The sequence below is a fragment of the Diaporthe batatas genome, assembly GCF_019321695.1.
Source record: "Diaporthe batatas strain CRI 302-4 chromosome Unknown Contig00009, whole genome shotgun sequence".
In the NCBI taxonomy this organism is placed as follows: Eukaryota; Fungi; Ascomycota; class Sordariomycetes; order Diaporthales; family Diaporthaceae; genus Diaporthe; species Diaporthe batatas.
The window spans coordinates 1362785-1375933 of NW_025408556.1; the positions used below are offsets into that span (position 1 = coordinate 1362785).

Genomic DNA, 13149 nt, shown 5'->3' on the forward strand with positions numbered 1-13149 from the left:
AGAGGACAGCCCTTCTCGGCGCGTGCCCGGTCCGATTTTGATCATATCGAGCCTCTCACTTCTGCAGATGAGGGGCAACGAACCAGTGGATAAAGGACTTGGCTGGATGGTGTCAGCATGGGGTACCAGGCTTCCGCGATAATCAGTCCACACAGAGTTGCTACGGTGGAGACCAGATTTGCTCGCCACCCAGTCGATTGACCTCCATCGTCTTACGTGCATTCCAGAGCGCGAGCACATCTGCATGCACCCCATTCGGCACCGCGACAGCCTCAGCGGGTAATTCCTAGCGCCGGTTGGCTGATTCCACAGAAAAGCAATGCCTATTGCTGGGCACTTGTCATTTGAGGCAAGGGCGAACTTTTCTGGCTGCCATCCCAGGTATGTTTGCGACACGTAAATATGTGGGCACAGGGCGGCATTTGGTCGGGCTTGTGCGGCCGGGCTTTGAACAACACAAAGACCGGACGGGGGGCCGAACTTGCCGAGTCAGCACCGGTCCGAGAAGATTCTCATGGCATGATTGTTCCCTCGGCCGGGCCCGTAAACCGGAATAATTGTGGAATCAATTTTCAATCCCGTTGTGGCGTGTCTTACATGACCAGATGCCATGGACCGCCCGGACAAAGAAATGTTGTGGCACAAGTGACCAACACCGAAGCAGATCTGCTGAGAAACGTCACATGCATGCTGAAGATGAATGAAGGGTCGCTCATACCAGTATTTGGTGGAACCAAACTAAGTCGGCCCGTCACTTCAAGTCCACCCCAACAACGAGTACAAAGCAGGTGTGTGGCGCACAGCTGCAGGCGTGGGAAATCGCTGTGGTCCAGAGGCACATCTCCATTGATTTTCTGTAAATGAGCAGACAACCCATGCAGGGTGGCCTGATAGCGGAGGACTCAGTCCGGAAGAGGTTTCGACTGCATAGAGGGGACACTTCTACCAGCCTCCTGCGTTCATGGTGCAGAATGTTGTTCGGGATTCCAGTACCAGAGCCCGATGTTTGCTGCCGAGGTGGTGACCCAAAGGACGCGGAGTTCAACTCGTGAGACATGGTGTTTGCGAACCCCCACGATATCTGCGAAACGCCGGATGAGCATACATAAAAACACGTCTTGCTCAAGGAGAAGACCAATCTCATCTGAAGCATCATCCATCTACACAAGCCTCATAGAGACATTCTAGCGCGTAGAACAACCCATTTCTTCCAATTAGAAAGACACCTCTGACTGAAGATGCCTATCACCAAATACAAGGCGGCAGCTGTTACCTCAGAGCCAGGAGTGAGTCTCTTGAATTCCACCGTTGATATACGACCCTTCCCAAACCCCTCATTTTAACACATCCCAGTGGTTCGACCTCGAGGCTTGCGTCCAGAAGACGATCAAATTCATCAACGAAGCTGGACAAGCCGGCTGCAAGCTGATCGCATTCCCTGAAGTTTGTGAGTCCTAGTGTGGACATTGCTCCGCCAAGTTCTCTTTCAGAACTGCGTGCGCCGGGGTGTTTACACATCAGTTACTAATTCATTGGCAGGGATCCCGGGTTATCCTTACTGGATGTGGAAGGTCAACTACCTCCAATCACTCCCCATGCTGAAGAAGTACAGGGAGAACTCCCTCCCCGTCGACTCGGAGGAGATGCGTCGCATCCGCCGAGCGGCCCGCGATAACCAGATCTACGTCTCGCTTGGCTTCTCCGAGATCGACCACGCCACGTGCTATATCTCCCAGAGCCTCATCGACCCGGAGGGCAACATCATCAACCACCGCCGCAAGATCAAGCCCACCCACGTTGAGAAGCTCGTCTACGGTGATGGCGCCGGCGACACCTTCAAGTCTGTCACCTCAACGGAGCTCGGCAGGCTCGGCCACCTGAACTGCTGGGAGAACATGAATCCCTTCCTCAAGTCGCTGAACGTCGCGGAGGGAGAGCAGGTCCACGTCGCCGCCTGGCCGGTCTACCCAGGTATCGAGCGCCAGGTCTCCCCAGACCCGGCGACCAACTATGCCGACTGCGCCTCGGACTTCGTCACCCCAGCGTATGCTTACGAGACCGGCACCTGGACCCTCGCCCCATTTCAGCGCCTCAGCGTCGAGGGTCTGAAGAAGACCACACCCGAGGGTGTCGAGCCCGAGACCGACCCCACTCCCTACAACGGACATGCCCGTATCTACCGCCCTGATGGTAGCCTGGTCGTCAAGCCCGAGAAGGACTTTGACGGTCTCCTATTTGTGGACATCGACCTGAACGAGTCGCACCTTACCAAAGTTATCGCTGACTTCGGCGGACACTACATGCGACCTGATCTCATCCGCTTGCTTGTCGATACTCGCAGGAAGGAGCTTGTGACAGAGGCCGACCCCAATGGCGGCATTGCTACTTACACCACTGCCCACCGTCTGGGCTTCGACAAGCCTCTGGACCCAAAGCATGAGAACGATGGTCAGGGCGTCGCTGGCCGACATGATCCCGCGGGCAAGGCTTCCAAGCTGCCAAGTGACCTGTAAGAGAGTCGCAGTCTGGGCTCTTAAGTATTTAGCATAAGCAAAGATATCTCTACTCATTTCCATATAATACAAATATGCTCTCAAAAGCCATGCGACCACTTCATTCCGTGATTGCATACGTACCTAAGTAGACAGGCAAGGGGCTTTAATCAGCTTTGCCTGTCCCAGACACAACACATTCAAGCTTTCTTGTTTGGCAAGGCGTCTGTTCTTACGTGAATTGTTCAGCCATTAACTTGATGTCAGAAAGCTGATCGAAAGACAGCTTCGGGTGAGTGACTTTCGCGCAACATGTGCCCAGGTGTCTAAGAGAGGGCCGCAGGACTTTGCGATCACCACTGCCAGGGTGTTCAGTTCAAGAAACGTCTCACTGTGTCAGACCACCACTTTTCAATACCGACAGAAGTAACTCTAATCGAATGACCATGGCCCACGGAACTGTTTGTGCCGTGTACATATTATAGGCCGGTTTTGGTGTTCTCCACTCATAGACGGCGATTCTACAGATTCCAATTGATGGTCCCCGTATCTCGACTGATCTCTTTCGCCCTGATTCTAGTCGTCACAGTCCTGCTCTGTAACTTGCATCTATGCGCTGCTTATCGACTGTAAGCGCCGCCTTCAGGCGTCTAGTGTCCGCCATAACCTGGGAATGCTGGGCCTTGACACGAAGCCACTCCACCCTGGCCTGGTGATTCATAGATTGAACATCAAATTCGCTTTGACTTCCCTCGAACGGCGAGCCAAAGCTTGAGAGACTCTTTGGTCTCGTGAGGCCTTTCATGTATAGGTCTGTGATAAAGGATAATGGCTAGTATCAGTGTATGCTTCCAAGTCGACGAGGGAAATTTTGGGAAAGTCCACCTACCATGCTGACGAGCCGGCAAGACTTCATATACAGCTTGCCGCTTGCCAAACCCATCTGGGATCAAATTCACCACGCCTGATATTGTCTTGAAGTCAATACAGTGATATCTACGGTCGTGCCACTTTAAAAGATACAAGTTTGGTCAGGTTGACTCACCTCTCTGACTTGGGTTGCTGGAAGGATAAAAGCAGACATGAGTGCGTTTCCGCACCGGCGGGCTCACCACATGCACGACTTCTCCGCTCCCACCCGTACTATTTCGTATACCAAAGGTCTCCTCTGCGGGTACTGCGACTGTGTCTGCCTCACTCTGTGAACCGGCGGATTCACATTTACGAAGCGGGGACGGTAGAAGCGGAGATAGTCCAACACGGCTTTGTCCCGGCCATTTGGCGCCACTAGTAATTCCGAGTCCGATATGAGATCCTTGGATTGCGGCACTGGGTCTTGCATGAGGTGTGGGTGTGACTGTTGATGGAGTAACAACAACGGGATTGAATGCAGCATTGTGCAGGCCGTCAGATTTGGACGATTGGACCTGATTCCGCAGGTTCGGTAGCGCATACTGCTGTAGTTCTACAACCCAACTGGCCCAAGCATGTGAGAATGCCAAGGTAAGGCCCAAGAATATAACTGTTATTGTTGATAATGGATCCGTGGCTGCAAACAATACAAAATCGTCCAGTGTGTTCAAGATGTAATGGAAGATGGAAGCCATTTTGTGGTGACCAATTGGTAAGTGAACATTCGGTGATAGTTGATAAAACCAAATTTGACAAAGTTTGTGAAGTTACAGGCTCATATACGGTATTCCGTTCCGGCAATGTTGAACAAAGACAACCTGTCGGGTGTGGCTGGCGTGCCTCATTCCACTCAACCACCCGAGTCAATGGAAACAATGCATTGACCGCATTCAGCTTCTTCAATCCTTTCTTTCGAAACCTTGCAATTAAGGCCTTCTCCGATACATCAGTATTAGGTGGTAACCCGAATGAGTGGCTGCGTATAATACCAGGGCACAAAATTGCGACTCAGCGCTTAGGTGACGGACACCTGCGCACTTTTTATATGAAGAGAGAGCTATGAATCACATGTGCAAGTTCAAACTCTGCTCAAAATGTGAGTCGACTATCCAGATATCACCTTGTCCAGCTGTTCGGCTCTATCACGCTCTTTATTTCCCGCGACGGCCGTGGGGTGATCGTAGCGACGCTATCCAGACAGCAACGAAGACACCTATTCCCAAACCGAGCACGAGACCGCGGAAAGGCGTCAACTCACGCCTCTTATCCAGCACCTCGGTTACGTAGGATCTCTTGAGTGAATCCTCGCTCTCGCTGAGGGCATGCCGCCAATTGACGTACTGGCCCTCTGCGCCGTGATCAAGCGGACAGGCGAGGTTCAAACCAGTCCATGGCATCCTGTTGGCCTGTCCTGCTTGCCAACCCTCCATCGTGCTGGGCTGAAGCGTGCAGGAGAGTAGCGCGCACCACATACAGAGAATGTTGGCAAGGAGTGCCTGCTCCTGATCTGTGAATTCCGCTGCTGTTGGGCCCGGCGGGAGGACCGCGAGGATGACGAAGTAGTCCCAGCGGCTCTTTTGCATGGCGTAGCCGTGGAGAGATGAGTTTTCCCGGCGGTAGCGGGAGTTCCGTAGCTGCCGGCGAATGTGGAAAGACATGTTGTCGGATTGCCCGACGAAAAATCGCAGTCTGTTGTCGGTACCCTCAATGATATGGAGATAAATGCCTCTCTGGGCTTTGGAAATGTCTCCTGCCTTTTTCCAAAGGCTAGGCGCCCTCATATCCGGTCAGGAAACAACAATACACAAACACTCTGACTGATAGAGGCGAAAGGCACGGCAACGGGGTCTTTGGTCCTTACGTTTCCTTTCTCGGCATCATATTCGGCTCTCCAAATATCTCGAACACCTCATCACGCATAGAAGCGAACAGCAAGTCCCTGACGGCAGCAATGTCGCGACCTGGTCTATGAGATGGCCGGGTATCATCAATATCGAAAAGTCCTTGATACCTAGGGTACCCTTGATAATGGCTTCCAGACCACCACCAGGATGGGGTGGAGAGGTTCGACAGAATGTTAGACAATACGTCCCGAGCGTTTTCCCTATTGATGGCTGACATATTAAGGGCGAACTCTGATAGAAACTGGTGTCGTTTGAGATGACGAGACAAAGTCTCCCGTAAGATGAGGCTGGGATCCGCAAATGCGATAACACCCTGCAGGTCAGTCACGTGAAAAATGACCTGTTCCTTGCTGCATGCGTTGAGGATGAATGCAGGGCGAGCATTTCGCAGAATACAGAAAAGGTGCAGATATATACTCGGGATGTCCACCGGTGGCAATCCTCCCAAAGATCGTTACACGTTACTACATGACTTCATACTGATTGATCAGTCGCATCGGGACCAGGCCCCGCAGCACAACCATCCCGGCATGTACGATGCCCCATCGAACCTTTGATAATGAGTCAGCAACAACCCATACCAGGCCATTCGTCCGTTTCCGTCCCTGAGAAGCCATGACATCCCTAACTGAACCCGTCATAGTTACAATCAGGTCATGCATCTCCTTGTTAGAGTCCCACACGATCTCGTCGCTCCCATCACTGACATCACCATCATCGTCGAAGTGATTGTCATCCTCCAGGCGACCCCTCCGAGTCGACTTCGCATGGTGGAACGCCCAGCAGCTCAAGGTAGCCAGATATAGACACCATGGGACGTGGAAGAGGCTTGTCAAGTGACAAGACTCCACCACAGGCTTGCTTGACCCCCCGAAGTCAGAGCTGCCGTCGCCAGTCATGAGGTCCCGAAGCATCCCGGCCCCGTGCCAGGCGGCAGTGGCAGCACGCTCCCTGGAACCCGACGCCCAGCGCTTGACCACCCGCGACGAGCGGACATAGTCCTGCTGCTGCACGGGCCGGCCGAGGATGTTCCGCGCGCCTGCGTATATCTGTATGTCCAGGAAATCCATGTGGAGCAGCGCCTGCGCCGCGTGGTAGACTGCCCTATACGCCGCCGCGAAGGCTAGCCATTCTGAAGCTGGGGCATCATTTGGCTTGGCTGGAGCTAGCGATGCCTCGTGGCAGTACGAGTCGAAGTCTGCCTTCCAGCGGTCGTATGCTTTGCTCAGCAGGTCTTTCCATGAGGCCGGACCAGTACTGGACACGACGCCGAGCGAGGTTTGGTCTCGCCTCTGCATGTCCCACGCGATGGACATGAGCCCGTGGAGCACCAGGACCTGCCCGAAAGCATCGAGGCTCTGTGTGCCTGCGCCGGCAGGTTGGCCCGTCAGATAAGACTTCAGTGCTGGGAGGAACATGGGTTGAGCAAGGGGGTCGGACGGCGATGAAGATGGCTGGCGTGCTGGCAAAGATCTTGCCCATAATTCCGCTTCTGGAGCCTCCCAGATGGCCTGGGCGCAAGGCAGTGAGCACCGCAACTCGAACGCAGACATGCAGAGGCTCTGACAGAACAGCACCGCGTGTTGTGTGTCCCACATGAAGCAGAGCAGTGCGAGCCTCTTCTTTTGTTCCGCGATTGCCCACAGCTCCCAAGCCTCGGCCAGGGAGACACCGTCCTGCGGCGCAGGAGTCTTCGTGACACTTTGGCAATCTGACCTGCGGACGAGATTGATCAAGAGGCCATGGAATAGATGGCTCATGTCGTGCTGCTTCTGCCCGGCCCTTGACTTTCCAAAGCATTCTACTAATAATATGGTCTGAAGAGCCCATAGCTTTGGCCGGGCAGAGAAGTCTGCGTGGGCGAAGATGCTCGGCCGGATAACATCATGGATGCAAACAGCCAGCTGGTGAGTAGCCTTGTCATGATAGGTCGCTCCAAGCAATAAAATTGCAAGTATTAGTAGCGGTTCAGTGGTCCTAGCATTGAAAGTTGGCATGTGAATCAAGGGGTATGTGGTGTTGAATTGTGTGAAGAATGAATCCAGCCAGGTTTGCACGGAAGAGAGGGAAAGCAGAGGATGATCCCGCACTGAGGTCCCGGGAGTGGCGTCCGGTATTTTTGGTTCCGCAGCCTCGATGACTTCAATCAGCTTGTTCAGGACTTCTTCATCCATCCTCGGTGTTGGGGCTGACCGTTGCAGCATGGCCAGGGGTCGTTCGCGTGCAGTCTTGTTGTTCTGCTTATGCCGTTGAAGAGAGGGTGACTCCATTGCTTGCCTGTTCGGGTTTCTTCTGTCGATCATTTGCTGCTGTCTGAGATGTCTGTCTGTACCATCTTGTGGTCCATGTCCCTCGATATCATTAGGTTGTTTTGTTGTCCGTGTTTGTGATGGCGGATAGCGCATATTTCTGGAGATGGGCGACTCTTGCATTTCCATGGAAGAATCTCCTTGATCCTTGGCATGGTCATCGGGCTTTTCCTCACGCCAGTGCTGCAACGAAGCACTGTTGAAAGACTCCGGCGTGGGATTCTGAGCTTGTTGAGGTGGCGCCATGCCTGTGTTGTGTGATTCTTCAGCCTCTGGACTATGAAACAGCGCTGGCTCTGAAATGCCGTCTCTTGCACTCGTCATACCGAAGCCCGACGCGGTAGCTGCTTCTATGTTGAACAGCCAATTATAATCCAGGGCAGTCGTATATGGCATGTTAAATGAACTGGCGGTATCAGGTTGGAAGATGGGGTGGTACTCCAGTTGCCCATTGCCCAGTGTCGTGTCCGTTCTTGGGTTGGAGATGCCCGGCTCATCGCCCCAGCCAAACCCGGCCTGTGGGAAGACGGCAGACGCAGATGTTGGTGGCACAACCGTGGAACCATCAAGGGCGTCGATGCAGCCGTCGAAGTTGTCGTCTGCTTCGGGAACAATATTGTAGGGGTGATTGCTTGGGTTGTATCGACCCTCATCGGACACAGGTGGTGACACAACTTGTATGGAGTTGTCGAACTCAGAACCGACCCACGGACCTGGGCCGTCAGGCTCGGTAGGCCGGGGTCGTTTTGATACGACCGATCCGTCTGCAGCTTTCCAGGAACGCTTGCGTGTGTCGAGGGTTCCGAAGCCAGGTCCTCCGGCTTCCTCGTCTCTCTGGCGGTGACGATTCATGTGTCTGTCTGCATTGTACCTAGTAAGCAATCGAATTTTTAAGTGAAGCTTCGAAATATTACAGGGTTGTTTGGACACACACCTAAAAGATCGGGCCGCCTGAAGTGAGCACTACACCGAGCGCAGGTGAAATCCCCGGCCCCAGAATGATTAAGGGCGTGTCTCTGCATGTGTTCCAGGCGCGTGAAGCGTTTGTTGCAACCCTCGTGTGTACACTCGAATCTCTTGGGGCTTTGCTTCTTGGCCGAGGTGGTCCTACCCCCGGTGGCCCCTGAACTCGAGCCCGATGCGGCATGCCCGTCTAGCCCCTCCATTCCGGTCCTGTAACTCGCTTGTATCCCGAAAGTGGGCGGCGTGAGTTCCTGGGGAGTCCGGGATAGAGAGGGGAGACCCTCCTCGCCATCATGGCCAAAGATGGGGGAGGGAGCTTGATCTTATTGCTGGCGCCAAGGCCATTGGACTCATGTTAGTTACAGTAGTGTTCGGCCGCGTGTGCCACCCTTATCAGCCCCCCACCCGAGCACTCCGCTCCCGAGGTCCTGGATATGCATTGGCTTCTAGTAGTAAGGTTTCTTACCCCACTTCTGCAGAGCAACGCATGTATGTCAGCGGCGATCACGTTGACGACGCCCGACTAGATAGGCAAAGGTGCCTGGCTTGCCTGGGCACTAATAGATAATGCCTGTGTTACGTGAAGCAGCCAGCTGCGGCACTCCGGCCCAAGGGCCTGCGGCAATGCATCTCGATATGCACTTCCCCCACCTGAGTTGTGCCACCGTGCGTGCGGCGTGGTCCGAGATTCAGGACAATCAAGCACGCTTCGGCTAGTTCCAATCTACGCCAATATCGGACTCGGTGCATTGAAGCATTAGTTGGCACACGCTGGCCCGAAGACCGATGAGGAGCTTCAGGTCCTGTACATCGTTGCTAGGCCCCGGCATGGGGACTTGGTTGACGAATGAATTTGACCTCGTACAAACACAAGTGAAGAGTTCGAAACGAGTTTCTCATTGGTAATAGATTTGCTTGTGTTCGGCTTGGACGACACGAAAACCCCTCCAACTCCACTTCATTCACGATGGCGATTTGGGACAACATTCCGGTTCAAGGCAAGAAGCACCGAGATGAAGATTCGAAGCTGCATGTGAGTCCCCCAAATATTCATTTGAAACACCCGAGACTGAACCAATCTTCAGGTAATCATCGTTGGTGGCGGCCTGGGGGGCTTGGGAGCAGCCATCGCTACCTTGTTAGCAGGACATGATGTGACAGTTCTCGAAGCAGCGTCTGAGATCGGTGAAGTCGGTGCGGGTATCCAAGTCCTTCCCAACTCAGCTCGCGTCCTATTTTCGTGGGGGCTGAAGGACGCACTCGAACCATATGCTACAAAGCCAACACAGTGTAACTTCATTGGGTGGAGAGGCAACCATTTGTCTGAGATGGACTACGTCGCCTATGCCTCGGCCACTGGGGCTCCGTTTTGGGATTTCTACCGGATGAACCTGCACAAGTGTCTTCTCGAGAGGGCAGTTGGGCTTGGGGCAAAGCTCGTCACGAACGCCAGAGCAGCTGGGTTCACCGTCGACGCCCATAAATCAACATCGACAATCATTTGTGCAGATGGCAGGAAATTTGAGGCTGATCTTGTCGTTGGTGCTGACGGCATTAACTCGAGTTTGCGGGAGGCATTCTTGGGAAGAGAAGATCCACCAATCCCAACTGGTGATCTAGCATATCGCTTGATGCTGAACACACAGGAGATGCGGAAAGACCCAGACCTCCGTGAATTTGTGGACGAGCCGCAGGTCAACTATTGGGTTGGCCCGGGGAAGCACGCAGTCAACTACGTCCTCAGGGGAAAGGCCGCGTCAGGTCAGGACTACAGCCAGGACCCCAACCTCCTCTTCAACATGGTCTTGTTAGTCCCAGACGACATGCCAGCTGGTGCGAACACACTCGAAGGAAATATCGAGGAGATGCGAGCCCATTTTGCAGACTGGGATCCTCGCATTCCCAAGTTGCTTTCAATGTGCAACTCGGTGCTCAAATGGCGGTTGATGATCCGCCCTGGGCTAGAGCCAACATGGTCGCACCCATCTGGCACATTCACGATGCTTGGTGATGCAGTCCACGCGACGCTTCCATACCTGGCTAGTGGAGCCGGAATGGCTCTTGAGGATGCTGGCGTGCTGGGACTTTGCCTCGGCCGTCTCAAGGGCAAGTCGTCAGCTGAAAAAAGGAAGGCGCTGGGCGTCTATGAGGCGTGCAGGCGAGAAAGGACAGAGGAAGTGGTCAGAAGGGGCACCTATAACCAGTGGATGTATCATCTGGAAGACGGTGAGGAGCAACAGGACCGTGACGCCAAGTTCAAGCTTTTTGGGGACATGGAGAAGCAGTGGCTAGGTGAGGAGAACGCAGTTCTTCCTACAAAGCAAGAAACTGGGGATGACCCTTTCCCATGGCGGTACCACGGGGTCGCTCGGTGGCTTTTGACTTATGATATGTGGAGGGACGTGGCTTCGAAGTGGTCGCGGGGCGAAGTATCTGACGTCGTGAGTATGGAAGCAGCTCGTCTTTAATTTCCATTCAAGGGTTTTTGTCCTCAAGCTTATAGTCTCAGAATTAACCAGTAAAAATGGAGTTTTAAGATTCAATGCGCGACCTGTCTGGCTGTTCATGTGACCTCGACCGTCTGTCTAGATAGAACGTTAAATGATTGGGGAATGTGCAGGTAGAAAGATCAAAGACATTGATGACAACCCATTGTCAAAAAGACGGTAAGATGATTCACCAGCAGGACCTTATTCGACTGATCGGCCATGTCTCTAAGATTTCCATTCGAAAACCGTTCAATGTATCACATCCAAAAGCCTCTGATACTATACGGGTTGTATGAATTATACTGTTGGAGCAGCATGAAATGGAGGTGTGAGACGGATGATTGCAGGAGAGGTAGATCTTTGAACTTATAGTGCTCCTTGGGGGTTGATCGGGGTTCATTGATGGCATTGTAAACTGATCAATCATTTTCTGTCTCTATACTTGTATGTTTCCTGCTCTCGCCGTTCTATTTGCCCGCACCTGTGGACAAGTTCTAGTTCTTTAGATCTGCGTAGAATGGATAGTCCGTGTAACCCTTCTCAGGTGGGTCGGCTCCGTAGAATGTGGCCCTGTCATACGGGTTGAGTGGAAGTCCACTTCGCAAGCGCTCAACCAAATCAGGGTTGGCGATGAAGTGTCGACCAAACACAATCAGATCTGCGCCGTCGCCCTCCACCTTGGGGGCGGCATTATCGCGGTTGAAACTTCCGGCGGCGAGGAAACCGATCCCAGCAGCCTTCAAAATGGTCCGGAATGGCGTCAAGGAGTTCTTTTTGGTGGGGGCTGCGTCCGACGTGGAGCTGGAAGTATACGCAGCAAGCGATTCCATCTTTTGCTGCTCGTCCAGAACTTCATCGAAACGAGGCTCGATCCTGTTCGTCCCTCCATGATTAGCGATATCGTACCATGAGAAAACAGGGAATTGCATTTTGAACAACTGACATGTGAACATAGGCAGGGCGTTGGCCATCAGGAAGGCCAGCGATCTTCTCACACAGAACGGCCCAATGCTTGTTGGGATCGCTGTCCCGGGTGTCTTGGAAGTAATTATAAGGCGAGAGGCGGATTCCGACGCGTTCCGCCCCGACGGCCTCACAGACTGCCGTGATGACTTCCAGCACAAACCTGCAACGGTTCTCAATGGAACCTCCGTATTCGTCTGTTCTCTTGTTTACGTTGTCGTGAAGGAACTGGTCCAGCAAGTAGCCATTCGCGCCGTGGATTTCAACTCCGTCGAACCCAGCCTCATTTACAGCCCTCTTGGCGGCAGCCGCCCACTCAGAAGTCAAGTCGTGGATTTCATCCACTGTCAGAGGTCGTGGAGGACCCTCAGCGCAGGAAGTCCCGTCCAAGTAGGAACCTGACATGGGGATGTCACTCGACGACACACATTGGTTGCCCCCTCGCATGCCGGTCGACGAGGCACGGCCGGTATGCCATAGCTGGCTTATAATGAAGCCACCCTTGGCGTGCACGGAATCGGTGACTTTGCGCCACGCCTGCAGCTGGTCTTTCGTGAAGACTCCAGGACATCCTGGGTATGCGCTGGCGTCCAGGCAGATGTCTGTTGCCTCGGTGACTTGAAGACCACCGAGGGTCGCACGGTCTGAATAATACTTGACAACCCTTGGACCCGGAATGTAGACTCCTCGCGAAGAGAATTCATTCCTCATACGCGTGAGGGGTGCCTAGAGTGATGCATGAGAAGAAAAGTCTGCCGCCATTGTCCTGGCATGCACTCACCTGGACGATACGATGCTGCAAGTCCCATTTCCCGAGGCTCAGAGGCTTGAAAAGCGATGTGTCCCCAAGAGGAGGGAAAGGAGTTTGAGTTGAAGCAGATCCCATTCTGTTTAGACACGGTAGTGACAGGAGATGCCGTTGTTCTAAGAATTTTAGTGAAGATGATGGAGACAAAACTAGGTTCACTTGACCGAGCAGTGGCCGTCTTTTGGACATAAAAATTGAGATATGTTAGACACTCGGAATAAGTCTCTGGAGGTGCCCATTATAGAGTAATTGTGTGCCCAGGTTCCCTAAAAAGCAACGTTGATACTACCGCTGTGTTGAGCCGTCCGT

At 53.3% G+C, this 13149-nt stretch overlaps 5 protein-coding genes across 5 annotated transcripts; 2 read left to right on the top strand and 3 right to left on the bottom strand.

The window, feature by feature from the left end:
* Window positions 1-979: 979 nt before the first annotated feature.
* On the top strand, window positions 980-2599 carry KVR01_008204 (uncharacterized protein). Its single transcript, XM_044788823.1, has 3 exons — window positions 980-1286; window positions 1354-1447; window positions 1540-2599. Exons 1-3 carry the CDS (start codon window positions 1239-1241, stop codon window positions 2511-2513), a joined length of 1116 nt encoding a protein of 371 aa, XP_044643182.1. The 5' UTR covers window positions 980-1238; the 3' UTR covers window positions 2514-2599.
* Window positions 2600-4178: 1579 nt separating this feature from the next.
* KVR01_007951 (uncharacterized protein) lies at window positions 4179-5594 on the bottom strand. The gene is made up of 2 exons (XM_044794913.1): window positions 5266-5594; window positions 4179-5171 (listed from the first exon to the last, which is right to left on the bottom strand). The coding sequence occupies exons 1-2, from the start codon at window positions 5523-5525 to the stop codon at window positions 4556-4558; spliced, it is 876 nt and encodes a 291-aa protein (XP_044642929.1). The 5' UTR covers window positions 5526-5594; the 3' UTR covers window positions 4179-4555.
* Window positions 5595-5772: 178 nt separating this feature from the next.
* Window positions 5773-8868, bottom strand: KVR01_008295 (uncharacterized protein; the record flags this gene model as incomplete). Its single annotated transcript, XM_044785709.1, has 2 exons — window positions 8552-8868; window positions 5773-8477 (listed from the first exon to the last, which is right to left on the bottom strand). The coding sequence occupies exons 1-2, from the start codon at window positions 8781-8783 to the stop codon at window positions 5773-5775; spliced, it is 2937 nt and encodes a 978-aa protein (XP_044643273.1). The 5' UTR covers window positions 8784-8868.
* Window positions 8869-9272: 404 nt separating this feature from the next.
* KVR01_007739 (uncharacterized protein) lies at window positions 9273-11127 on the top strand. Its single transcript, XM_044790902.1, has 2 exons — window positions 9273-9613; window positions 9666-11127. Exons 1-2 carry the CDS (start codon window positions 9548-9550, stop codon window positions 11046-11048), a joined length of 1449 nt encoding a protein of 482 aa, XP_044642717.1. The 5' UTR covers window positions 9273-9547; the 3' UTR covers window positions 11049-11127.
* A 332-nt stretch (window positions 11128-11459) lies between these two features.
* Window positions 11460-13146, bottom strand: KVR01_007668 (uncharacterized protein). The gene is made up of 3 exons (XM_044786291.1): window positions 12814-13146; window positions 12013-12758; window positions 11460-11942 (listed from the first exon to the last, which is right to left on the bottom strand). Exons 1-3 carry the CDS (start codon window positions 13027-13029, stop codon window positions 11564-11566), a joined length of 1341 nt encoding a protein of 446 aa, XP_044642646.1. The 5' UTR covers window positions 13030-13146; the 3' UTR covers window positions 11460-11563.
* Between the last annotated feature and the right edge of the window lie 3 nt (window positions 13147-13149).

Excerpts from the sequence above, each read along its gene's own strand:
- KVR01_007668 (XM_044786291.1), bottom strand. The coding sequence starts at position 13,029 with ATGTCCAAAAGACGGCCACTGCTCGGTCAAGTGAACCTAGTTTTGTCT. Across the intron at positions 12,759-12,813 it reads TGCAGCATCGTATCGTCCAG|GCACCCCTCACGCGTATGAG; the intron begins GTGAGTGCATGC and ends GCATCACTCTAG. Across the intron at positions 11,943-12,012 it reads CGCCCTGCCTATGTTCACAT|GATCGAGCCTCGTTTCGATG; the intron begins GTCAGTTGTTCA and ends AGGGACGAACAG.
- KVR01_008204 (XM_044788823.1), top strand. The coding sequence starts at position 1,239 with ATGCCTATCACCAAATACAAGGCGGCAGCTGTTACCTCAGAGCCAGGA. Across the intron at positions 1,287-1,353 it reads CTGTTACCTCAGAGCCAGGA|TGGTTCGACCTCGAGGCTTG; the intron begins GTGAGTCTCTTG and ends AACACATCCCAG. Across the intron at positions 1,448-1,539 it reads GATCGCATTCCCTGAAGTTT|GGATCCCGGGTTATCCTTAC; the intron begins GTGAGTCCTAGT and ends ATTCATTGGCAG.
- KVR01_007951 (XM_044794913.1), bottom strand. The coding sequence starts at position 5,525 with ATGTCAGCCATCAATAGGGAAAACGCTCGGGACGTATTGTCTAACATT. Across the intron at positions 5,172-5,265 it reads ATGATGCCGAGAAAGGAAAC|CCTTTGGAAAAAGGCAGGAG; the intron begins GTAAGGACCAAA and ends GAGGGCGCCTAG.
- KVR01_007739 (XM_044790902.1), top strand. The coding sequence starts at position 9,548 with ATGGCGATTTGGGACAACATTCCGGTTCAAGGCAAGAAGCACCGAGAT. Across the intron at positions 9,614-9,665 it reads ATGAAGATTCGAAGCTGCAT|GTAATCATCGTTGGTGGCGG; the intron begins GTGAGTCCCCCA and ends ACCAATCTTCAG.